Source organism: Lytechinus pictus, chromosome 8 (assembly GCF_037042905.1).
Source record: "Lytechinus pictus isolate F3 Inbred chromosome 8, Lp3.0, whole genome shotgun sequence".
In the NCBI taxonomy this organism is placed as follows: Eukaryota; Metazoa; Echinodermata; class Echinoidea; order Temnopleuroida; family Toxopneustidae; genus Lytechinus; species Lytechinus pictus.
Genome location: NC_087252.1, coordinates 2,093,837 through 2,121,112, shown reverse-complemented (window position 1 = coordinate 2,121,112; position 27,276 = coordinate 2,093,837). Strand labels below are relative to the sequence as shown.

The window sequence follows — 27,276 nt, the reverse complement described above, 5'->3', positions numbered from 1 at the left end:
TTCAAAAGTGAAACATATTTTGGGGGAAAAGTGAAGTATATATTTTTGAAAAGTGAATTTTTTATTTTTTTTTTTAAGTGAAATATATTTTTTTGAAAAATGAAATATATATTTTTTTTAAGTGAAATATATTTTTTGAAAAGTGAAATATATATTTTTTTTAAAGTGATATATATATTTTGTTAAAAGTGAATATTTTTTGGAAAAATTAATTAGGAAAAGGGAATTTTTTTTTTTGGAAAAGTGAAACATATTTTTTGAAAAGTGAAACATTTTTTTTTAAGTGAAATACATTCTTTGATAAAGTAGAATATATCTTTAAAAGTGAAATATAAATTTCTTTGAGTGAAATGGTTTAGTGGAAGAGAAATTTTTTTTAAAAAGTGAAATACATATTGAATTGATTCCCTATAGGCGTGCCATATTAATCCCTAACGAAACCCTCAACTTTGCAATTTCCAAACAAAAAAAAACCGAAAGAAATTGGAAGGTTAATTCCTGCCCAGCCTCATTGTCATGCCCCTGGTTTATTAAGTGGGCAGTGTTCACTCAAACATGAATAAATTTCCAACTTGTTTTGAGTCATTTGAAAGTTTACTTTATTGGCTTTCCAGATATATAAGTCTTTCCCTCAAAGTAATGGTTTTGTTTTATCTGGCAACCATTTCAGAGTGTTAAGTTTTTTTTTTTTTTTTGGGGGGGGCGCACCGTATAATAATTTCAAATATTATTATCATTATAATTATCATTGTCGTCGTCGTTTGCATCATCACTATTCATTATCATTATTATCATTATCGTTATCATTATGATCATTATTATTAGTGTCTAAGCTATTGACGTGCATTTTTAAATCAGGATGATTATGTTCCCAAATTTGAAGTATACAGTACAATAAAATAACCTGCATGTGGCACTATGGGGAAGTAGATTACTTTAATGTGAGAGTTTAATCTTAACAGGAGGTAGATTTAAAATCCATAAATGTGATAATTCACATATTTATAAATATTTGTGCAATCGCGATGGGAAATAGCTACTATTAAATGAAATGATAGTCCTTCTCATTTAAGAACAGACTATTCAAGTGACACAAATACATATATGATACGTCAATCACAATATTTGTGATCGGATATTTACCTGTCATATCATGTCGACCAATTTCGATCAACATGTCATCCAGATTACATCTCTTCTCATAATTGCAGCATTGCTCCCTTTCAATCCAGTCTCGAACCATAGATTTTGCATCAAACAACATGTCATTATTTTCCTCTGCAAAGTTGGATATTTTATTGTCTTCAGTGGCCGGTGTCTGGTTTGCCAATCGCTTGCGATGCCTACTCGTAAGTCTGCGGATGAATTCACTTACTTCTTCATCCCCAATAGTCTTTTGGAGATAAACTGGTACTAAAGGGGGGATAAGAAGGACTCAGTTTAAAATTTATTTTGATAATGTCACTGTAAAGATCTTACAATAAAAGCCTTGCCCGTGAAAATTTATCTATTCATATAAAAGTTTTAAATTTATATCCTGACATTGAGTATGATAATATCTACAATGTACATACAAAAAATGATCTTAGATGGAAAGGCCGCTTTGCAAATGTTTAATAGGATGTCTTTGACAAAAAAAAATTCTAACTGAAGAGTCTAAGGTGATTCTACATATAACAAATGTCTTATATATTAAATACACTGCTTGCAAGGTACATAAGCACAAAACTATTTTCCCTGACTCGCTCATATTATTGCGTTGCGTTTCTATTGTGGCTCTATTTGTTACATGTTTACTTTAGACTATATTTTTTCTTTTGATTTGGTTCACCTGGTTTAACTCAAATATTGCCACCCTCCATCCCTTTCATGAAATAGACTGTAAATTCATTTAATGGGTTTTTAAGAAAACTCTCTAGACAGGTGAGGTGTACGATGAAAAGTTAAAGCCGATATGACTTCACCTTAATACCTAATTTTGATTGGCTACTTAAAACCTATATGTGAAAAGGCAAATTACACTAAACCATGTGTAGTATATAACCTTTGTGTTATGTGTTACATTAAGATTGACATGAGTGAATGATGGTTTATGGTTCTCACATGCCTAAAGAGTGTGTATGAGATCCTGAAAAATATTTTTATGGCATCAAAATTATCATTAAAGGGGAATCCAGCCTTGGCCATAAAATGTTGTGTTGGGAAGGAGAAAAATAAATTAAACAGAATGGTGAAAGTCTGAAAGAAATCGGAAAAGCAATAAGAAAGTTATAGCTGTTTTAAAATTGAGATCACTAATACTATGTAGATTTCAAATTGGCAACTGGGTAAGTAAATTATGACAAGGGGCAAGGACAACTTTCCCATAGGCCATGTACTTTATTATCAGGGATTTGTGGTTTTCTCCTAAGTACCCATTCCCTGGGGCAGTAATCTAAATATAACCCAGGTAGTATATTGTTTTATGTCCTCATGAAAGAAAAATATAATTTGAAATAAAACTTTTGAGAAAAATGACATTTTAGCCATAATATGTATTGGAGTACATGGAAGAGTAGTCCTTGCCTTACATCACTATGACATCCCATATGCGGCCAATTTGAAGTCTCCATGGGTATAGTGATTACCAATATTTAAAACTTTTAAAAATTCATAACTTTCTTGTTGTTTGTCCAATATTGTTCAAACTTTCACATATCAACTTGTCTGATTTTTCTTTTCCTTATAAAAACAAGTATTTATTTGGGTTGGATTCCCCTTTAAATAGAAAAAATATTCTAAAATCTGAAAATATTAACCGTGCTTTATCAAGCTGTGTAGACTTAATTGGGTAAAACGCAGAGTATATATAACACCACGAATATATCACTGTGAGGAGGGTTTTTGGCTGAAGTGATTCTACAACTGTTATCTCTTGAAGAGGGGTGGGTAGCCCTTATATGCGTTATCAACCTTCATTTCGTTTACATTTTGCCCGGAATTTATGTAATTTTCATGGAATGGAAGGGGAATCGACCTCGCCGCGCAAAAATGAATGTCAATGTACACCCCTTACGGTGCGCTGCAATGACTGCGCGGTATAAAAATGATCGTTTTGGTGGTGATGTGCCGGGGTGATGTGTCAACTAAAATCGGCTCTAACATAAAACCGGACAAAAACGGGCAGCTAAATTTGGTATCAACTTAAAGCTTAGACTTTGGAAAAAATGATGCTGATAGGATTTAGATGGAAGTCCACGGAAATTGAAACCTTTCTAATGTAAATGCAAAAAACATCGATTATCAGCCTATTACGAGGTATACTTATCCTATAAACCTCCTGAAAGGTGTCTTTTATCTACTTTGAACCCTTTCACACGAAGAAAGAATATATCAGGATTACGTGGGAGCCATTTCAGACTCCTACATAAAAAACTCCTGTGAAATGGCCTGTTTTTCAACTAGGTTGTCATATACACGGCATTTCGCAAAATGTCACATTTTACAATTTGAGGTAGGAAATTAACAACCTTTATGTACATTCCTGAATAAAATATTTTGCTGAAGTATTCTTCAAAGTGTTGTCTTTCAGCTGGGCATGACAAAAATTTAAAATCTGAAATTGCCAACAAATGACTTTTGGCGCACTTTTGTTTGGCCTCGGCCCAAGGTGTGACGGTAGCACGTTAGTGCGAGCCCAAATGCTGACATGTGTAATCATTTTGCCCAATTCGGGCCTATAGTGTTTTGTCTAGATTTTTTTTTAGGTTGAAATGACATTACATTACCTTGAACAATGGCTCACTATTTTCTTTAGACTCTAATCTTTCTTTTGATACAACGCATTTTAAAATGAAATAGCGGAAATATACGTTACCGATGATTTATTCCTTTTTTCTTCTTTAATTCGTCTTTTTATTACCGGAGAGAAAACACTGGCAGTCGTGTATTGCTGCCCTCTACGTTCCTTAAAGGAAAATGAAACCCTTGAAACCAGCTGAATCCATATCAAAGAGAAAAATCAAAGAAACATATTGTTGAAAGTTTGAGGAAGATTGAATGAATAATAAGAAAGTCATGAGCATTTGAATATTGAGATCACTAATGCCACGTAGATCCTCCCATTGGCAATGCGACCAAGATCTGTGATGTCACACACGTACAACTCCCTCATTACTTTAGTACTCATTTCACTTATATTCTCACTTTTATAAATTCTATCACAAGGTGAGGTGTTCTCTTTATAAGAGGACAGGTACAGAGGTTTCACAACATTATATCATTGATGAATCGTTTGTCATATACATGTATATGATTAGAATGAGCAAAAAGAGATGTTTTGGGGTATATTTTCAGTGTCCAAAAGGGGAGAGTTGTTCATCTGTGACATCATAGATCTTGGTCACATTGCCAATTGGAGGATCTCCATAGCATTAGTGATCTCGACATTCAAATGCTCATAACTCTTCTATTGCTAGTCCTATTTTACTCAAACTTTTGTCTTTGATTTTTCTGCTTTCACAAAAGCTAACTTGCTTTAAGAGTTTCATTCTCCTTTAAGTTAGGCTTTTATCAAGGTTTTCCGATTAAAATTTTCGATACCCTGGCCAGTCGATGCTAGCGACAAGTTCTGAACGGACGCACAAAACAATTAGCGATATAGAGACAAGCGCAACGCAGCTGAACAACCAAAAACAGAGACTGAAGCTTTTGGTCTAGTTGCTCATTTAACTTTCTGAATTTTTTCATATGTAATATTCTTGGAACACACCTCCGGTAGGCGTTTTTTGTGTTTGCTTGTTTTTGCAAATGAGATATCTGATGTCCTCAATGCATGCTTGAATAAATAGACAAGACTGAACCTTCTTTCTTTGATATAATTACTTTGAAAGAAGGTCATGGCAACGTGAGAGCACTTTGCCGACTCCAGCGCTTCGCTTAATAGAATCACAGGATGTTTATCAATGGGGCCCTTCTTCCACAGCTCCAATCTAGTCAGAGCAATTCCGATGCCCTCTGGTAGATTTGAATCTTCAGGTATTGGTTCTTGGTCGGTATTGGTCAGCTTATGAAGAAAATGGTTGATCTTTCCTGGAGTTTTCAAGTGCCACAAGATATGTTCCAGTGTATCATTAGAAATGATCCGGTCTGTTCCAAACATCAGATCTGAAATAAGGAGGGGGCGTCCATGTCATTCATAAGTCTTCAACCAATTTTAATTACAGAATAGACACAAATTATAAAAGTAGTACCGCATATCCCCTTTCCCCACGGTGACATGACATTTGTTTATGCGACAATTGCTCAAGGCTTCAAATTGATTTCGTCAAAAAATTTGGGTTAGGGTTGCAATATGGTTTAATGGTATGTTTACGGTTAGGGTAGGGTAAAATGTTAAACATTGAAGTTGGCCATTTGATTAGTGTGGGGAATATACAGTGCGTATCAAAAAAAGTTTACACTTAGAAAAAAATCCTGTAAAATTATATATTTGTAATATCCTTAAGGTTTTTCCACATTTTAAGATTGGTACATATCGATATAAGCAAATGACGATATAACTTTCGAAAAATATTTCCGCTTGAGTGAGCACCATTGACTTTTGAAAAGTTAGTGAAAAATGATTTGCGCAGAACTTTGAAATAGATATGCGAATAAAAGTAGACCTTAATCATGAAGAACACGTAGAATTTTGCTAGTAAAATTGTCTTAACTTGTTTCCTTGCCCAAAACACTTCGAAGAGTGCATTGCGCCCCACCCCACTCCCCCACACACCGAGGCCATCGTGACGACATTTGCTTTACACTGAGCTGTGATTTACATGAAATGGCTTAGGCTTGATTTTCACTTTGGTAATCATTATAAAGCTTGGGAAAAGTGTGGAGAAACAAGTATTAAATTAAAAATAAAATGTAGTCTCACTTAAGATGATAAAAACTTAGTGAAAAAAGCTGGTCATGTCTGATATAAACTTTTCTTCAGATTCAGTTATGTCCTCAGATCCAACTGGCACAAAAAAGGGTAAAGGTTGTGCTTACTAAGTGTTGAAATTTCAATTTGGGTGGGAAAATTGTTACAAAATGCTTGAATGTATCCGTTTTATTTCAATTGACTAAAAAAGCAAGGGAAATGTATGAGAAATGTTTCGCAGGGTAAGTTTGATTTCGCCCTTTTCCCTTGACACAGCGTGAAAACGAGCATTTCTGCGCAAACATATTTCTGCGAGCTTTACAAAAAATGGACATTGCTCACTCAAATGTATCATTCTGTCAAAACTTTTATTTAATTGGATAGATGAGACCCAAACCCAAGATTATATGTGAAAAAAATATCCTCATGTTGTATATTTTTTAATTCCCAGGGCGTTTTCAAAGTATAACCTTTTTTTGATACGCACTGTAGAACGGAGAAATTGTGGCCTGTCTTTGTCATGGAACCTTCCACATAATCATCATACACACACTCGCGCGTTACGCAAATTCCACTAAGACCTGGCGTCTATTACTAGAGCACCGACGATAAGCGTGGTGGGAAAATTAACTTTACACCTATAATTTCTTATCTTTCATAACCCCACCCTCCTGCATGCCGTTATTAGAATAAATTCCTTTTAAAAAATGTTTTTAAAAAACTATTTGTGTTTTTTTTATTCGAATTGAAATAAATCCATATCACTTACCACTGAGATTTTCCCATTCCTTGTAAAGTCCTTCGTTAAGCAAATGAACTTTGAACACCAGACGTTGGTCGCAATTAGAGTGTTCTTCCTTCCATTTACAAAGAAGATGATAAAGCTCATGCTGACTAATTGTCTCTTCTATACCAAATATTCCCATCGCCTTCAAAGCGTCACGTAATGGTAACGTTTTCACACCAGCATCAAAGTCGAAATGACCCACTGACCACAACTCAAAAAAGGACATTGTTTCTGATTTTAGAGAAAGTGACAATATAATTTGCAGGAATTAGCAATTTTAGATCTTAGTTTTTATCTATAAATATATATCAAATCTTTGAAATTGATGGAATAATACATGTTCATATTCATCTTTTGTCCGTCTCCAGGTGGAATAAGGATATTCTATTCATCAAGAAAAACAACTCCCGTATATACATGTACTACGCTAAATTATTCATTTAAACTCTACAAGACCTACCTAATTAAAACAAGTGGAACACCTTTGGCAGTCTTGACTGCATAAGGAATTTACTTTAGAAGCAGTGCTTACTCCGGAAACGATATATTTAAAAAAAAACACCATTCATATGGTAATAGAAATACTATGTTTATTGACCCTCAATAACTTTTGATCTTGACCATGAGACTTAAGATTTAGACAGGATGTTTATTGTACTTGATTACAGTTATGTCAATGTTTCATGAAGAAGGTTTGTACAACTTAAGTTAAGACATTTACAAAAATTAAGCTTAGGTTACAATTTTGATGTTTTCCCAACATGGTCTAAGTTCACTGACCCCAAATGACCCTTGATCTTGTGACCTGAAACTCTTTTAGGGTGTTTGCTGATACTTGATTATTATTATACCTAAGTTTCAGGAACTACTATACTTTCAAAGTTATCAAAGTTTCAAAACTAAACCTTTGTTAAGTTTTGTTTTTGATTTCCTCAACATAATCTAACTTTATTGACCATATATAACATTTGACCTTGGTCATCTGACCTTAAACTCGAACAGGGTTTTCGGGGAATACTCTTACATGTATGACCGATCGTCATTAACTACATCCATAACTTGTGACTTTCAAAGTTCTGGTAATGTATCTAATGCCCCAAAAATTGAAAAATGTAATTTATGGTTCATTGACCCTAAATGTCCTTTGATCTTGATCATGCGACCTGAAAACCAAGCACGATGTTTAGTAATACTTAATTACTCTTATGTCTAGGTTTCATGAACTAGGTTCATATACCTTTTAAGTTATGATGACATTGCATAAACTTAACCTAAGATAAAGATTTCAATGTTGACGACACCGCCGCCGTCGGAAAAGCGACGCCTATAGTCTCGATCTGCAATGCAGGCGATACAGCAATAAAATGGGTGAAAGAGAATTAAATCCACTACCTCTTACCAGAGAGAAAAGTCCTGTCAATTGGCTTGCATTTAGCTTTCTCCAAGGCACGGCTTAGCAAGATCATCCTATTTTCATTGTGAGAACTTTCATTACATTCTTTCAGTGCTTTCAAGGCTATTTCCATAAAATCTGTTTCCAGTGAGGTTCCCACATCTTTTGCCAAGTCTGGGGCTAGCTTTTGCAGGAGCTGCTGTATCATTGCTGGGTCTTCGATATCACGGAGTATTCTCTTGAACATACTTTCACATACACTTGATTTGTCCTTTCTTTGCTCTTAAAGGGAAAGATGTATCATAAAATTAATTCACTATTTTAAAAACAACATATATGTTTATGTAGATTGTCATATTGTATGGAAGTAATAAGCCTTTTTTTATATAGAAGGTCTACTGCCTACGGGCTGTTATAACGTAACGTAATTACAATGTTTCGTTCGTTAAAATCGCACCTACATAATACTACCGTGTAGCCAGGATTTAATTTTGGAGGGGGCGGTAAATGCACGCGAAGCGTGCCAACACTTACAGAGCGCGCGAAGCGCGAAGCTTTCGGTGTTTCATAAATTAAAATGAAAAGGAGCCGTCTCTCTTGTCTCTAGTACCTATATCAGCTCCAATTCAGTTGACTATATTGTGATTTTGAACATTGTGAACGCACGAAAAAGGAATACAATGGAGGATATTAAAATAATAACCCCGCGCGAAGCGCGGAAGCTAAAGCGTTTTATCAATTTTTTTTACAAAGAAAAGGGTCCCGAGAAAAGGGCATTCTTTAAAATATATTGAATACTTCCCTTGGAAAGATCAGATTCGATTACAAACAATTTAGCGACAGTGCATATTTTTAACTCGCAAAACAGAGAAGAAGTGTATATGCCGGGAGGAAGATATTCCTCCTTGCGTAGAGCAATGAAACTCTGATATTTCAAAGGGTGGACGTTTCATCAAATGCAGATATCTCTAATACCCCATCGGCTCTAATTCAATTGATTTTCTAAGATTATTGAACTTCATTACAAGGAAAATAGTGCGCAAAAAGTTGAAACTTCTGCATGTGATTTATTGAAATTATATTAAAATGGATATGTATAATTTCTTTGACTTATCCTGAAGCGCTTTCATTTTGAATGATAACGAAACTTAAGTGTCATTCAAAATTTCAAACTGAGTGCGCAAGAAAGAACAGGAGATGAATGTGCAGGGAAATGACACGGAAGTTTAATAGAATTTGAAAAAAAAAATATTGTACTTTTTTATTTAATACGACACGAATTTATACCTTCCTCTTTTTAAATTAGGAACCTGTTTGCCCCCCCCCCAAATTATGATTGCTTAGTAATGAGCTGAAAAGCGGGAGAAGTTGCCTATATGGAGGCGACGGCAGAAATTGATATAAAGATTTTACCCGCCCGGAGCAGACCTGACCATAAGTTGCGCGATCAATAAAAAAAAAGAATTAAAAAAAGGTAACTTCATATACTTCGGCCTAACCTTACTCGAATTCCATGCCCTAATGTACACATTTGAACTTTAACTGGCAAGAAACACATATAGCTGAAGTGGAAAAACAGGTTTAGAGAAAAGGTGGGGGAAACAATGGAGAACTGCAATATTGTCATTTAACCGCGCGCAGCGCGGAAGCAAAATTCATATATAAATTTAGAGCAAGAGTAAAGGAGATTCTCTTTTGAAAAAAAAAAAAAAAAGAATACAAAAAACCCACAAAGCTACCTTTCTTCCCTTTCCTCCCTTCGCTTTTCCTTTTCCCCTCTTGTTTTTCTTTCTTTTTTTTTCTTTTTGGGGACGTTTTTTTTTGGGGGGCGCCCCCCCTGGCTACGCGCCTGAGATCATACGATAGAACATGTTGTTGTATTTACATTATATTTGCCTGTTTTGTGTTCCTTCTGTTTCTAAATTTATTATAGTACATTTATTTATTTTTCATTGGTGTGGTGGGATTTTTGGTAATGAAACCTCCGATGATGGAGTAATTTCGGTCAAAATTGTGTTGTCGAGTTTGTACATGAAATGGCAGTATACTAATCCGGTGTGTTATATTTGATAAGTGAGATTCCGGTATATGGACATTTAATTAAAAAAACAAAAATGTATATAAAGGTTGAACGATTAACTTACCTAGAATTTTCCACCATGCTTCCTCATGTCTGGCTCTTAAAAGTGCATCATGTAATATCTTTCCTTGATCTACCTGAGGGTGTCCCTCTTTCCACTGACACAGCGAGTCGTAGATTTGTTGTGGACCGAATTTATCTGCACTCGTCGCATCGACTTCTAGCATGTCTAGCTTGCAAATTGTTTTTCTTAGCTTCTCTAGGCTAGGTGTATTCACGTTGTACATTAATGATCTAAGTTCATAAAATGATACAGGGCCTGCAAGGAAACGTGTTAGAGCGTGCTTAATAATATATATGCCTCTTTTGTACATTCACATTCATGAACAAAGTAACGAAATATATATTGTGTCTAATCTTTATATTTATTCACCGTCTAATATGACAAACAAGGCACAATTCGATAGATTTTACCTTGTTTAGCCACCCCCTATGCCTATGTACAATAGGACCTATACAGTACATGCATTATTAAAACGATATATTATGTAGGCTTGTTCTGACAGTTAGGTTGTATTCGTACTTTTAAATCATCACAACGTACTATTCTGTTGAACCTTCAAGTCACTACAATCCACCATATTTAATGTTGTTCCCCTGAAATCATCGTGTACCACAAATTTCTCTTTTTATTAAATCGGAATAAACAAGCAGACTGTAGTTAGTGTAGACCTGAAACCACTTAGATCATGAAGAAAAACCTGGCGTATTTTTGTTTTATTTAACAAAAGGGTTCCTTTTTCCACAATCACAAAATATCATCTTTTTTTGTGTCATTTTTAAGTATTGCAAACAAACTAATTAGCTTATTGACGTAAAATTCCATGATTGCAAAATCCATATTCTCAAGTCATCACACCAATCAGATGAACATTATGGCCCGTATGCTTATGTCAGATTCCAATGAAACTCTAGTTTAAAGTTGTGGTTTAACTATGGATAGCCAATTGTGGCATAAATCTCTAATGATAAAGGTTCAATGTATCGGCTCATTTGGCTTTCAAATCATCCTTAGCTGCCTGGGAAGGCTGAATAAGATAGTGTCGTCTCCATTACAGAATTAGAAGGACAAAAATACAGTAAACATTGGAAAGATATAATTTCAACAAAATTCTGACATTTTGGCTTCCATTAATTTTAGCACAGAGTTAGACCACGGTCTAAGTTAAACCCGAATTATATGGACTATGGACTATAAGTGAACCGTATTAGTTGCATTGGATATGTCAAATAGATAGAGACTCACCGTCAAAGAAGGTCTTTGAGATATGGAGATACCCTGCTCTTTCGAGTGCCAGACTAACTAGAACAAACGGATTCTGTTTGAAAGGACCATTATTCCATTCCTTCAACTTGTGCATGCCGTCACTGTATTCGACCCCTTCAATTGCCTGAAAGACTTCTTCTTGCTTGGATACGTTGGCGGGATGCGAGTCTTTCTTGCTCCATTTACCGTCATGGGTGTCATCGTTTTTTTTGGCGGGAGCTGTTGCTTCTGTGTTACCTTTACCATCATGGTTGTCATTGTTTTTTGGGGCGAGAGCTGAGTCTTCCTTGTTCCCTTTACCGCCATGGGGGTTATTGGTTTCTTTGGTGGGAGCTGAGTTTCCATTGTCCCCTTTACCGTTATTGGTTTCTTTTGCGGAAGCTGAGTTTCCTGTGCTCCCTTTACCGCTATTGGTGTTTTTGGTTTCTTTGGCTGGAGCTGAGTCTTCATTGTCCCCTTTACTGTCATGGGTGTTATTGGTTTCTTTGGTGAGAGCTGAGTCTTCCTTGCTCCCTTTACCGTTATTGGTTTCTTTTGCGGAAGCTGAGTTTCCTTTGTTCCTTTCACCGTCATGGGTGTCTTTGGCTGGAGCTGAGTCTTCATTGTCCCCTTTACTGTCACGGGTGTCTTCGGTTTCTTTGGTGAGAGCTGAGTCTTCCTTGTTCCCTTTACCGTCAATGGTTTCTTCGGTGGAAACTGTGTTTCCTTTGTTCCCTTCAACGTCATGGGTGTCACTTACTTCTTTGACGGGAACTGAGACTTTATTGTTCCCTTCGCCGTCATTGGTGTCACTGATTTCTTTGACGGAAGCTGTGTTTTCCATAGCTATGTTGCCCTCTTCACTGGCAGACTTTCCTTTGTCCTCTTCACTGCCATGGGCGACAACGATTATCTCATTTTGTAAACCTTTACTTTCACGTTGTAACAAATTATTCAGGAACTTTTTTATTGAACTTTTGCCTTTCAAGTCAAGCAGGATTTGTTCGAGTGTTCCTTCAGGTACTTTGGTAACATCATTGCCTTGCCGTACGTGGTCTGCATTGTGAGAAATAATCAATGAATAATGTAGGAAATAATTAATGATGGAACATGTGCTGTAGCCAATATAATGCTGCTAAATGGTAAAACATAGAAATTGTGACGAACTTAAGGTAACATTATTGTGAAAACCCATGTAGGCAATGGTGTAAAACCGCATGATAAAGGGCGAGTTGTTTGAAAATAAGAATGTTGTTAATTTTTAATGGAAGATATCAAAATACATACCGTAAATCTCTTGCCATCTAGTTTCAAGGCCCACTTCCTCTAAGGCATCTCTTAACATCTGTGGTTGGTCACGTGCATATGATCTCTCTTTCCATTTACAAAGAGCATCATACACAAGTCCTTTATCCATCTGTCCCTTGACATTCTTAATACCCAGCTTAACAAGAGCAGTATATACCTTTGCCATCTCATCATTCGGAGTGTCATAAGCCAGTAGCCACAGTTCATAAAACGAGACAACCCCTGTACATGAAAAAATTGTAAAATATTAGTTCAAAACATTAACTTGCTATGATTTATACTGCGCTTGAGTTTTATCAATAATTCCCTATCAATTAAGACAGTACATGCATTTTAGTTCCTTAGGACATTGCGGAACTCTTAATAAAGAAGTATTGTGGTGTTTTTGGACGCTTTCACAGATATATCCCCATTAAGCTACATATTGGTGAATTTAATACCCTTTTTTTTCGATTTTAAGTTATTTCCTCTTGACATTATACTATCATTTGATTCCGTTCTTTGTTTTACACCAAGCGCGTCGGCGTGGTGCCATATTATACAAATAATGAATGTTTATGAGTGCAATGGACAGAATACTTCATAAGGTGAAATATGAAATGATGCATTCAACGAGGTGTAGCCGAGTTGAATGGATCATTATTTCATCTCTCACTGAATGAAGTATTCTGTCCATTGCACGGATAAAAAAAAATATTATTTGGTTTATATGACACCTAAAACATTATTTTTTTTTCATATGAAATTTATAAATTTCGATGTTAATCATGCTCATGCAGTGCGAGTTTGGTCTGTTCATTGTTACGTCATTAAAACATGCGAACTGATGGTGCCTAGCTGCAAGCAGTCTCGGTGCGCGCGTGTAATGTACAAAATCGTATGGATCCAAAATTGCACGATGAATGGATCCAAAATTGCACGGTTGATAACCTCATTTCAAAATGGGCTGATTGAACGATATCAAACAACCAATCAAATTACAAAGATCTATCTAGGTGTCAAATTTGGATAATAATCACACATGGTGATGAGGAATCAGGATTAAGACAATTCCTTCCCTATAATATTCAATGCTAAGCCAATGTGTTTTCGTGCAACACTTACCTTGTACCTTTACTTTTTGCATCAATAACTCTGACTCCTCGACATCACGTTTACCTACAGTGAAAAAATGTCGAATTGATATATTATGACTGCTACAAACGATCCGCTGGTCTTTAAATTCTAATGAATGAAAGGAATCCTTTTCAGATATCACATACCGTTTTCACGGTGCGGTATTTCAAATTTTGAGATTCTAGTCCGTCAGTTTAAAGCCAAACTATCACGGTGATGCAGGGGCGGATCCAGAATTTTCCCCAAAAGGGGGCACATTTTCCGATGAAAATTTGACAAGAAAAATAAAGGCATCCTCACTTTCAAAAGGGGGCACACTCGAGGAAAAAACGGTATTTACATTACAAATTTCAATTATGGCTCTCAAGGGAGGGGGTCCGGCCGGTTGTGCCCCCCCCCCCCGATGATTTATTGATTTTTAGTATCACGACACGCTGTTTAATGGATTCGGGGATTTTCTTCAAAACTCGAAAGCGAAATTTTTGGCTCTTTTATATGGAAATGAAATTCTGACATAAATTTGGGCACTATACAATGCGTATCAAAAAAAGGCTTACACTTTGAAAAAGCCCTGGGAATTAAAAAATATACGACATATGGGTAATTTTTCACATATAACCTTGGGTTTGGGTCTCAGCTATCCAATGAAAGTAAAAGTATTGACAGAATGTTACACTTGAGTGAGCACTGTCCATTTTTGTAAAGCTCGCAAAAATCTGTTTGCCTAGAAATGCTCGTTTTCACGCTGTGTCAAAGGAAAGGGCGAAATCAAGTTTACCCTGCGAAACATTTCTCATACATTTCCCATTGCACTTTTTGTCAACTGTAATACATGGGTACATCCAAGCATTTTGTAACAATTTTGCCACCCAAATTGAAATTTCAACACTTAGTAAGCACAACATTTACCCTTTTTTGTGCCAGCTGGATCTGAGGACAGAACTAAATCTGAACAAAAGTTTATATCAGACATCTCCAGCATTTTTTCACTAAGTTTTTAGCATTTAAAGTGGGTTTACAGTTCATCTTTCATTTAATACCTGTTTCTCCACTCTTTTTCAAGCTTGACAATGATTAACAAAATGAAAATCAAGCCTAAGCCATTTTCATGTAAATCACAGCTCAGTGTAAAGTAAATATCGTCACGATGGCCTCGGTGTTTGGGGGAGTGGGATGGGGCGCAATGCACTCTTCGAAGTGTTTTTGGCAGGGAAACAAGTTAAATAGGTAAAATATATCTTCAGATCAATTTTACTAGCTAAATTCAACGTGTTCTTCATGATTAAGGTCTACTATTATTCGCATAACTATTTCAAAGTTCTTCGCAAATAATTTTTCACTAACTTTTCAAAAGTAAGTGGTGCTCACTCAAGCGGAAATACTTTTCGACAGTTCTATCGTCATTTGCTTAAATGGATATATACCAATGTTAAAACATGGGAAAATCTTCAGGATTTTACAAATGTACAATTTTACAGGATTTTTTCTAAGTTTAAACTTTTTTGATACGCACTGTATTAAACATATTGAATCATATTAACCCTTTTCCCATCCTTGTCCTTACTTTTCACCCCCCCCCCCCCTAGGTTGTGCAGCTCTTTGGAAGCAAGAATCCCCCACCCAATCCGTATACCAGTAGTGACTACTTAAAGATTGTGGTAATGATAATCGAGATTACATCGATCGCGGAAGGAATGGTAGTGCTTACCTATGTGACTTCTGGCCAGCCGTTTCCTTGATCTCCGCCACAAGAATACCACGCTTGCCGTGGCGACAAACAGTATCATTAATATTGGTACAACTGGAAAGAAAAAAATTCAGACATTATTACTTTTTTGTGCAACTTGACTTCATAGTCAGACAATCTAAGTGTGTGTAGATACATAATCGGCGACACTTTAGATCTAGATCATTCCAAACAGTAAATCACAGAGTCTTAGATTAAAAGGTGGATAGAGCGAGGCGAGGGTCTTTTGTATTCGTTAATATTAAGTGTTGTTCCTATAAAACATATGGAATGCATGGAATGAGACAAAACGTAGGACATTTAGGAGGAGTGATCTGTTGTGAGTTAACAATGACTTACCCCCACCCCCTGTTCTTTGTTTGATCAATCATGAAAAAATTTTGACGCCCCTGTTACAACGGCCAAACTTTTTTTTTTGAATCAGTGCAATGGAAATTATGACGGCCACTCAAATTTTTTTATGAATTAAATTGGGTTTTTAATTGACAATCAAATTGTATTTTTACTGGCAATGTTTATTAAAGCTTGAAAGAGACAGTCATAGTTCGATCAACATCCATTTAGAGATTGTGAGAGCATTGTTTATGTTGATGGTAAAATGTTATCTTAAGTTGTAGGTCAATGCGTGAAGTCCATCGATCGAATCGAACGTCTCCTTAACAAAGATATATTAAGTTAACTTACCGATCTTTGCAGGATTTGTGCCACTCCTCATCTCAGCTTCATTTGGATTGGCAGTTGTCTTCTCGAATGAACGTGATGCATTGTCTGATTTTTTTGGAGAAGAAAAATAACTCTCAATATATACCCCCGCCGTTTTCTCCTCTGTGGAACCAGGTATGTCTGACGCAACGCACACGTATTGTTTGTCGCTAACCCTTGCGTTGATTGTTATAGATCTGCTCTTAGAACCGTCTTCATTTTTCCACCCATTGCTCCCGATGTTAATCACTTTTGAAGATCCATGTAGGAAGAACAGGTTAACATCCGGGAAGAATCCGGAGGCTGAGCATGTGATGTTCATAACTGTGGAGTTGGTTGAGATCCTGCAGTCTCCTGTACGAGTAGCAGAAGACGAACCTCCATTCGTCTCGCATTCGTTGATGATTGGGTAAGGTTCATCAGGACGAGCTACAACGGAACAAACATATGGCTCATGCATTGGTTTGGATGGTTATAGATATCAAAGGTCTCACTTTACACTCTACCACCATGGACCTATTACAAATAGGTCCATGCTACCACACAATGTTGTGACTTTTAGATATTCCCATTTTACACATCTGTCATCAACGACTACGCTATGACATGCAGGACATGTACATGTAGGACAGTGGATCTGAAAATATATTTCCACTAAAAGAATATCCTCATTTGTTATTGTAGGAGCTGTATTTTATATTTTATTAGCTCTAAGTATACGCGGGTTCTTCCAACACAGAACAAGAACAGATGAAGAGGTAGATGTTGCTGGTTTAAAGGTCTGCGCTCAACTGCCTTAGCTTGGCAGGGCATAATTTATTCTTCATTTCCTCTCTAGGCTTTCTTTGCGCAAGGTACTAGATTTCAATAAATATTCAAATTAAATTGGAGGATGACAATAACAGAAGTAACGCATCGTCATGAATAAGAACCAATCACACATAAGGAGTCTTACAACATAAATATTCATGATTCAGTCAACCAAGAGAGAGGAGGGGAGTAACATAGCTGAGAGGACCAAGAGATAAATAAATTATCAAGTGTGGGGTGCAAGGGATGAAGGATGGATGAGGATAACAAAGGAGATGGGGATAACAAAGATAAATGAGGATAAAAGGCAAGAATGCTGATGAAGACTGAAGAAAAGGGGGAATTAAATTAGGGTTATTTTGGAGTAGAGCAATGGCCTGAAAATGAGAGAGGGGTTAAAGAATCATGTGAACTCAGGCTGCAATAAACTTGAATAATGTACAAACTAGTTGCCTACATAATATTCCTTTCTCCAAATAAAATGTTCTCATTTTAGGATCTCAAAACAAATTTTAAGTAACCATGGTCATGTATAAACTATAATATAAAAGTACACAGAAAATGATTTTTCAAATCTGTAAATCATTAATATGACAATATTCCATCAGAATCTTCAAGTCATAAAGTACACAAGAAATCATTTCATGATAAAATCCTCGTTCTATGCCTGGACCTATTCAAACTAATAACTTTATTTCTTTTTCTGTTTGTATATTTTTCTTATAAACGTTTCATCAACCAAAAATACAACATGTTGACATGACAAACTTGTCCGTAATAGTACTCTTTTTTTTTACAAATTTCAGTAAAAATAATCATGCAATCAATTTCTTCCTTTTTCTAAGAATATTAAAATCCTGTCTCAGATATGTGCATACATGTATGATAGAAATTAATATTTCATCATTTCCATTGATTGTCATATTTTGAAAACATTACACAAAATAAGTGGGCAAATAAATTATCAAAGGTAAATGATTTTAATGATAAAACGGGATTCCAATATTAAATCAATTATATTTTTTTTATTTATTTTGTATTTAACATTAAGGCAACGTCCATGATAATCTTATACAACATACATGTATACTCAAACATACGACTATTCTCCTTTAACAAGTTCCAATTTTATCAAAATAAGCAGAGTTTTGTATGTGAATGAAACTCTGTTAAAATATATATGAATATAATTTGAAATATCGCAATCACATAATTGTTTACATGTGGTCATATGAAAATTAAATATCACCTCGTGCGGTTTGGTACTCTAGCATATACACATGATAGAGTCTTTTCTCTTTTCCGTAAATCTTTGTGGGCTTTAAATGCATTTGTCTATTTGGAATTACATCTTACATATCAAGAGAAATATAATTTCTTATAACTCTACTTCGAACTTGGTCAACAACACATTTTTTCCTCACTAGGTCTTGTAGAGTAGTCATATAATATAATCATAGACCTAAATACTACTAATCTCTGTATCAAGTATAGAGTCCTTTTTCACATTTTGTTAGACAAAGAAATACACTATTAACAATAATTGATCAATTTGGTAGATCAGTTTGTAGTATTGACCAAAGGCATCTCTGTATTAGTGCATACGCATATCGGTGAGCTACACCATTTTGTAATATATGTATATACATTTAATTTATTCAAAAAATGTCAAGTCTCTTTGTCAAAATTGAAAATATGTTGGTTTTTTACAAGATAAAGAATATCCAATTTGATTTTTTTTTTGGAATTTCTGCATCAAATGTAAATATCAATTATTAATTCACACGAAAGTAACGTTATAAAAAAATACAAAAATATTAAATGTTAAATCTCAGTAAACATGTAATGTATCACAAACATATGTATAATAGTGTCCATATCACTCGTGAAGACGTTGACTATCAGTTCATATCACTTGGGTGCAGTTAAGTGTCCATATTGAGTTTATGAAGATCAGTTTTTAAATCATATATATTTCACTTCTTGTGCTTCCAATTTCAATTTTTGTCTCAAAACGTCCATGTGGCTAGATTTTCTTCATCGAATATCATGTGCTATGAATAAGTTCATAATTTATATGTTGTCAAGGATGAGTTCATATCAATATTAATTATAATTTCCTGATGTCGTCAACAAGAAGTTTATATTAATTCATATTTCTCTGCTCTGTCGATGAGATATAAATTCATTTCCTAGACGGAGCTGTGTTTTCATCATGGTTAGAATGAAGAGAGGATGTGCCTGGTCTTTGCTGTTGGTCAGGTTTTTCTGGAATCTGACGTATGAAGATTGGTCAGACACGAGATGTGGGGATGTTGCTTCTTCCTCTGAGAGTGACTATTTTATACTGAATGATTCCTGTGGTTTGGATTTTGTGTGGTCGAAGAGATGGAGTCTCAGTTGTTATCGATTGGGTAAAAGACAGTGGTCGTTGGAGTGAACTTCTGGAACGAAACATTTTCAATCTGTTGTGGTGTGAATGAATATCAGATATCTTGTAATTTAGTCCATCATGTGAGGAAGAAATTATTTCAAAGGGGCCTTTTCCGTTTGGTTCAAGCTTGTTTCTGTGCTTAACTTGATCGTGTAGCCATACTAGATCTCCAGTACTGTACTTGGTCAGACGTAGTTTACGATCGTAGTCATCTTTCTGCATTTGTTGAGCTTGAGATGTTTGTTGTTGAGCATGATTGAATGCTTTCTTCAATCGGCTCTGCAGATTGGTCACATACTCTTGTGGTGATGAGTATGACGGAGGAGGAATAGGAAAGGTTACATTCAGTGGTATCCTTGCTTCTCTACCATGTAGGATGTAATATGGTGACAAACCCGTACTTGAATGGATGCTGCTGTTGTATGCAAGTTGGATTTGGGATATATGGGCATCCCATTCTCCACCATTGTCAGCAAGGTATTTGGCTAACTGTTCCTTGATTACTCTGTTGGCTCTTTCAACTAGGCCCGCTCCTTAGAGATGATATGGAGATGATCGTGTATTTCTTATGCCAAGTTTTTTGCATAGGTTTTGTATTAGTCTTGACTCAAATTTTCTTCCCTGATCTGTGTGGAGGATTTCTGGTACACCATGTTCTTTGATGTAGTCCTCGAAGAATTGTTTAGCTATGGTTGGTGCTGTCTGCTATTTCATTGGGTAGATATTTGTGTACTTGCTGAAATGATCAACAACTACCAGTATATATTGGAAGCCTTTTCTGGAAGTTGGGAGCTCTGCAACGTCGGCAAATACTTTCTGGAGAGGACGCTCTGTGGTGATATTGTGAAGAGGTGCTCGGTACTTGGGATTTGGCAATCGCATCGACTCACATGCTGCACAGGTCTGGCAATAGTTCACAATATCTCTGTGCATAAATGGCCACTAACAAGTGGATTTGGCCCTTTGAAGTGTTCTTCGGGTACCAGAATGTCCGGCAGCTGGATCACCATGTAGTTGGTTGAGAACCGTTGAGGCCATGGAGTGCGGTACTACTGCTTGGAATGTAGCTTCATCAATATTATTTTGTATCCGGCGATAGAGGATATCATTGACGATGGTCAGGCGATGATAGTTCCATAAGTACCGTCTCATACCGGGAGTTTCTTTGCGTATTTCTCATCAGTCAAATATCTAACTACTGCCTGTATATCTTTGTCTTGTTGTTGATGTAGGCGTAACTCATTATCTTGTCCTGAAAGACTGAATTTTTTGGGGGTGTCGGTAGATTCAGCTTCAGTTGGTACTTTAGGTGGTGCAGGCATAGGTTTGTCAATGGTCCGGCTTTCTTTACTCATGGCTTGACGAGAGGCTGAACGAGTCTGTACCATGTTACATGTATGCTCTGCTTGGTTGGTTACTTCAGTTGGTCTTGGGCTGTCTTCTAGTACATCTACCAGGTTAACGCTCTGCTCAGAGGATGGTGGTCGTCGGGATAAGGCATCTGCATGGCTATTTTGACGGCCTTTCCGGTGTTTGATTTGGAAAGTGTGTGCACTGAGTTCAACTATCCATCTGGCTCGACGACCTGAAACATCGTCTTGAATTGGTACTCTGTTGAAGCCAAGGATTGGTTGGTGATCTGTGAAGATAGTGAACTCTTGTCCTCGCAGGGAGAGGCGATCTTTGAGAAATCTTTGATGAATCGCCGATAAAAGGAGGCTAGTCCAAGGAAGGATCTGACATTGGTAGGGTTCTTTGGTCTTGGCAAAAATGCTACTTTGCTGATGTTGTTGGGGTCAGGAAGTACACCATTATCATTGATGACGTAACCCAGGTATGTAATTTCCTTACAAAAGAACTGACACTTAGATGGCTTGAGTTTAAGTCCAGCTTCTCTGAAGCGTTGGAGTACTTTATGGAGATTGAGTAGGTGTTCGTCAAATATCTTTCCCAGTACAATGCAATCATCTAAGTGAATTAAGCAAGTAGACCAGTGGAGACCGTGGAGAACTGCTTCCATCAGGCGTTGGAACGTCATTGGGGCATTGACTAGACCGAGGGCATAACATTGAAATGATACAGCCCTGTACCTGTTGTGAATGCTGTCTTCTCCTTATCATCAGGATTGAGTGGAATCTGCCAGTAACCACTAGATAAGTCCATGACAGAGAAGTAGGTTGAGGATGATAGTGCATCAATAGAATCATCTTGCCTTTGGATCGGGTGTGAGTCTTTTACAGTCACTGCGTTTAAGGCACGATAATCTACACAGAATCTGTACGTATTGTCTTTCTTCTTAACCATTACTATGGGGCTTGCCCAGGGGCTATGACTTTCTTCAATTATTCTTCTGCGCAGTAGATCATCTACTTGTGACTGGATTTCCAATCGCAAGGCTGGTGAGGTCCGGTATGCTCGTTTCTGGATTGGTACCTCGGTCGTTGTGTTGATGTGATGGTAGGATGAGTCAGTCTGGCCAATATCGTCAGATGACGAACTGAAAACTGAAAACATCATCATATTTGGAGAGTAGTTGCTCTGCTTTCTCTCTTTGACTTGGAGTCATATCTGAAGTAGGGAGCATGGATGCAACTTTAAGTGGTGGTTTGGGTTTTTGTGTGCTTGTTTGTGTACTTGCAACAATACTATCTACTATTCCGTACTCTTCTTGAATTTCACCCGTCATAGAGTAAAACTGGCCAAGATTGGTGTCGGCTGGTATCTCGACAGCATCTTGTGATGGGTTGATGAGTCGAATGAGGATGAGACCGTCCTGAGGTCTAGATAGACTTCTAGCACTTGCAACTTGTAGATGTGATTGAAATTTAGGTTCAAAGATACCATCATAGTTGGTGGGGATGACATCGGCTTGTGTCGATACAAATCTTCCATTTACATGTGTCTCGCATGAAGGAGGGATGGCTGCTTTTCCCACTAGACACACATTACACTTCAACGGGGTTTTGTATTGGTGCTTGTTCACAAGAGGTATATTCACTCATGGCATGATGAAGGTTGTCGTGGAGATTGAGGCGTCATACTTCCAAAATAAGTCCAATCCAATCATGACCTGGTGTGAAATGTTTCTGGCGACAACAAAGGTGTGCTGTCTGGTGGTGTTCCCTAGATGTAAGGATGCCTCAACGGTGCCCAGAATGTCTAAGGGGTTTTTCGTTACTGAAGTAGCTGTCATGGCTGACTTGGTGAGAGGACTCCTATGATGTTTTGGGATAGATTCCCAAAAGTCACTGTTAATGAGCGAAGTGTAGGAACCACAGTCTACGTAAGCTAATACATAGGTATTTTCTAAGATGATTGGGATGTAGGGTGGTATTTGCTCACTTGATGGATCATGGCGTCTGTTGGTTTGGGCCGTTGACGTAGCAGCTGACGACTGGCCCTCATCATCAACTAGTAGAAGTTTTCCGGCCTTGATTCTGCAAATTGGACATGACGACTAGGGCGAACATTCTCTTGGGGTTGTCTGTCACCTCTTCTTGGGGAGTATCGGCGGTTGTCATATCTGTCGCTTGCATTGCCATACCCTTGAGAATATCTATTCGGAAAATGTTCATTGGTTTGGCTTTGATGTTGGTAGGGGTGGGCATGAGGACTTGGGGATCTGCGGCGATATTCTGGTCGTGGACTTGGCGATCGAGATCGTTGATCCTGTCTGTGCTGACGGGAATATCTATCTTGGGAACTAGATGGAGGATGATGGTGATTATGTCGGTAGTCATCCTTTGATGGCATAGGGCTTGGTGATCTATACCAGCTCATACTCTGTCTATCGGATGGCCTGTGTGTGTAGTGTTGGGAGCATCTTGAGCGATGGTTTGGTGAGGCAGGGCGGTTGTCTCTGGGACTGGGAATCTCTGAGTGTGTGTAGTCTGCTCATCACTTGGCTTGCTGTGATCTTGTGAAAAGTTCAGTTCCTCAAATTTTCTTTCCAGTTCATCTAATCGCTTTAGGACTTAGAGATAGACGATATCTTGCGTAGGTGTTACTTCTGTTGATGCTATGGTGGCGTTTGTTGTTGGAGAAAGTTGCTCGCTTGCTCTTTCTACTCTAAGGGCAATGTTCAGTGCATCAGATAGTGTGGTTCCACCCATCTCGTGAATCTTAACTTGTAGCTTTGGGTCAGCGAGAAATATCTTAAATGCTTCACCATCTTTCGCTTCAGCGTCGTTTTTGGGGAAAGCTTCTCCTACCATTGTAATGATGGCTGATGCGTAAACTTCAAGTGGCTCATTTCGTAGTCGCTTTCTTGCAGTAATACATGATCTGAAGGACTGCATATACTGAGTTCTACCAAAGACTTGGGAGAGTTTGTCTCTGATTTTGGCAAAGTCTTTCTTCTCCGATTCAGGGAGACCATCCCAGATGATAAAAGCTGGTCCAGATAATCGTGCTGGCAATAGTATGTGCCTTTGATCAAAAGCATTAGGGATAAATTCAGTTGCCAGTTCAAAACGTTTTATCCACTGGTGAAAGTCTTTACCCTCTTCACCAGAGAAAATCTCGGGTAAATCCATTCTAAACGTTCACATTGCAAATGAGCACAATGTTCTGACTGCTATGAATTAATTATAGTATTCAAAACAGTGATAGGTTAATGTAGCTATAAATATCTCAAGATGTAGGGAGAATTGTCTAATACACAGCAACCATGTTGAAAAAAAATGAGGTAAGCTGATTCATATCGTGCAGATACAGCTGACAAATTTAAGCAGATAGCTTATGTAACTGTAATACAACTAACTGCAAAATGAAGTAGGGTGTAGCTACCTTCTATATGAAGTAATGTATAGGAAACTGCAAAATGAAACAGGCTGGCACAAACCTGCAGACATGCAATTTAAAATTTGCTGTATCAATGAGCACAAAAAAAGGGCTATAACATGTATCATCTAATATCGACATACCTAATTTGAAGGAGGGTGTTGAATGAAGATGCAGACTATCGACCTAGGTTTGAGAAATTGCTCACCGAAGAAGATGAAGGGAGAATTATATCTAAGGCTTGCCAAGCTGATCAAGAAGAAGGGCGAAACACTAGAAGAAGGATGCTTTGCTTAGCTTTACTAGCTTTCCTCGAAGAAGGGAGATTCACAATTTCTTGCTCGAAGAATAATTCTGTCTGCAAAACTTGTCTGTTGAGTTGGAGTACCGCTGCCACCAGTTGTAGGAGCTGTATTTTATATTTTATTAGCTCTAAGTATACGCGGGTTCTTCCAACACAGAACAAGAACAGATGAAGAGGTAGATGCTGTTGGTTTAAAGGTCTGTGCTCAACTGCCTTAGCTTGGCAGGGCATAATTTATTATTCATTTCCTCTCTAGGCTTTCTTTGTACAAGGTACTAGATTTCAATACATATTCAAATTAAATTGGAGGATGACAATAACAGAAGTAATGCATCATCATGAATAAGAACCAATCACACATAAGGAGTCTTACAACATAAATATTCATGATTCAATCAACCAAGAGAGAGGAGGGGAGTAACATAGCTGAGAGGACCAAGAGATAAATAAATTATCAAGTGTGGGGTGCAAGGGATGAAGGATGGATGAGGATAACAAAGGAGATGGGGATAACAAAGATACATGAGGATAAAAGGCAAGAATGCTGATGGAGACTGAAGAAAAGGGGAAATTAAATTAGGGTTATTTTGGAGTAGAGCAAGGGCCTGAAAATGAGAGAGGGGTTAAAGAACTCTGTGAACTCAGGCTGCAATAAACTTGGATAATGTACAAACTAGTTCCCTACAGTTATTTGCACAAGTACTTGTACGAGACAAACTTTCAAGACCAAGAATCTGTTTTAACATAATATGCATTTGTAAACAATTTCATTATTAATATACACTTGTGCAGGCCTATAATATTTTAGTTACGGATTACAGTGTATAAAATATTTAGTTATTATCATGCTACTTGAAAAGTAGCCAAATTATGACCCACACAATTACCTTGACTACTAACTAAACAACATCTTTAAAGCAAAAACCTTTCAGATTATTGCGAAAACATAAAGATTGCTTAAAAACATCAGAGAATTTGGAACTATGGCTTATTCGTAACAGTAAATTCAGTGCGTTGTTTCTCTCAAATGCGAGGGAATTACTTCTTTGCAATTTCTCACCATAGATCTTTAAATCTGTGACGTTGTGAATCAGGATACCAAGGTAGTTCGAAACCCGGCATATGTATCGACCTCGGTCTGCTATCTGGGCGTCTCTGATGATCAGTGAGTAGTTTGTAGTTCCAATCCCACATCTCTCATTGTTCATGCAGTATCCAGAGAACTCTCTTCCGTCCACCCACGTTACAACGTTAACTCCACCCTCAGGGTCATCCCCTTTCTTCCAATAGACGGCAACAGGTTCTTTGTAAAATTCACAGTTTAGCACGACGTCGTTTCCTCTCTGAACTGTCTTGTGTAGGTCTGTTAAAACAATTCCATCTTTGATCTCTCCAGCGACCCCTAAATACAAAAAAAGACATATTAATAAGAATTTTGAAATGAGTGAGAATGGTTGAAGGCAAGTAATAATAACATAAGGAACCGATGGGTAGTACATGTAGGAACCTTGAAGAGGGATGAAAACACTCCTCTTGAATAAGGAAGAAATAAAAAGTCGGAAAATATATTTCTTAGAATGAATAAGGGAAGCAGCTCTCATAGACCCCTCGGTTATTTGTCTGGACGATGTGGTAATTTCAGGAACTTGTGATCTTTTTTTTATCAAGCGATTTAGAAAAATACCACAATCTATTTTTTCTGCTTTAGTGTCTTGACATGGAATCCTCAACCATGCCAACCTACCATGGTTTTTAGATAACTATCCATAAACAGAGTGATAAACATGTGAGTAGAAAGAAGTTTGATAATATTATACTGCTCATCAAACGATAACAACGAGTAAATTTTGCGTCAAGATGAAACTTTACTGAACATTCATATCATTTTTAATGAATTCCCACATGTTGAATAAAATATGCTTTTCAAGCTATTATAAAAAGAAAACAATAGTAGCACTGATAGTCAAGATAATATGGTGACAATGTCATCATAGCATGACGCCACATTTGTCCATACCACACCTTACGATTTCACTTGTTCATTTCATTCTCTCGTTTTGCATTCAACCTTCACAAACCATATCTAAAACAAAGAAATAAAGCAATATATTGCTTTCCTTCAGCATGCATGTGTTGTAAACATACCACCTTCCGCGACATTTTTCGTCGATCGTGTTCACTTGCATTAAGACTAAGCTAGCAATCAATGCCCAAAATCAGGGCGTTTATTAAGACATTCTGTATTAATTCAAGGTCGTTTAAAATTTACCTGATATTCCAGATGTGACACATACTGACAAAATACAGCACACACAAAGAGACAGTTCCAGTCTTCCTTTTCGATCCTCCATTTTCAGCTCTTACAATATTACCAGGTGAAAACGCGCGGTAGCTATATTTACCTCGATTATATTACATACGGTCCCATCATCGTAGTTGATTATTAACTAGTGTCAAGACCTCATTGGCCTGTCTCATAATATTCGGTCTCTGTATAATTTTTAACATGTTTGTTTGAACAAAGGTTACTCATACACCCAACACGCTCTCTCGGTTATCTCTGCCGTTCCCTGTTCCCCTTTCATACATGAAACATATTTTTTTCATTCATAAATTA

The 27,276-nt window shown here is 37.0% G+C and overlaps 1 protein-coding gene across 1 annotated transcript; it reads right to left on the bottom strand.

Annotated features, from left to right (window-relative positions):
* Window positions 1-695: 695 nt before the first annotated feature.
* Window positions 696-27,063, bottom strand: LOC135154838 (uncharacterized). The gene is made up of 12 exons (XM_064103028.1): window positions 26,929-27,063; window positions 25,720-26,061; window positions 16,312-16,758; window positions 15,589-15,681; window positions 13,869-13,922; window positions 12,744-12,986; window positions 11,457-12,512; window positions 10,215-10,469; window positions 8,077-8,352; window positions 6,660-6,908; window positions 4,864-5,145; window positions 696-1,413 (listed from the first exon to the last, which is right to left on the bottom strand). The coding sequence occupies exons 1-12, from the start codon at window positions 27,008-27,010 to the stop codon at window positions 1,043-1,045; spliced, it is 3,750 nt and encodes a 1,249-aa protein (XP_063959098.1). The 5' UTR covers window positions 27,011-27,063; the 3' UTR covers window positions 696-1,042.
* Window positions 27,064-27,276: the final 213 nt, after the last annotated feature.

Coding starts and splice junctions, on each gene's coding strand:
- LOC135154838 (XM_064103028.1), bottom strand. CDS start 27,010: ATGGAGGATCGAAAAGGAAGACTGGAACTGTCTCTTTGTGTGTGCTGT. Junction 26,062..26,928: donor TGTCACATCTGGAATATCAG/GTAAATTTTAAA, acceptor TTTTGTATTTAG/GGGTCGCTGGAGAGATCAAA. Junction 12,513..12,743: donor TAGATGGCAAGAGATTTACG/GTATGTATTTTG, acceptor CTCACAATGCAG/ACCACGTACGGCAAGGCAAT.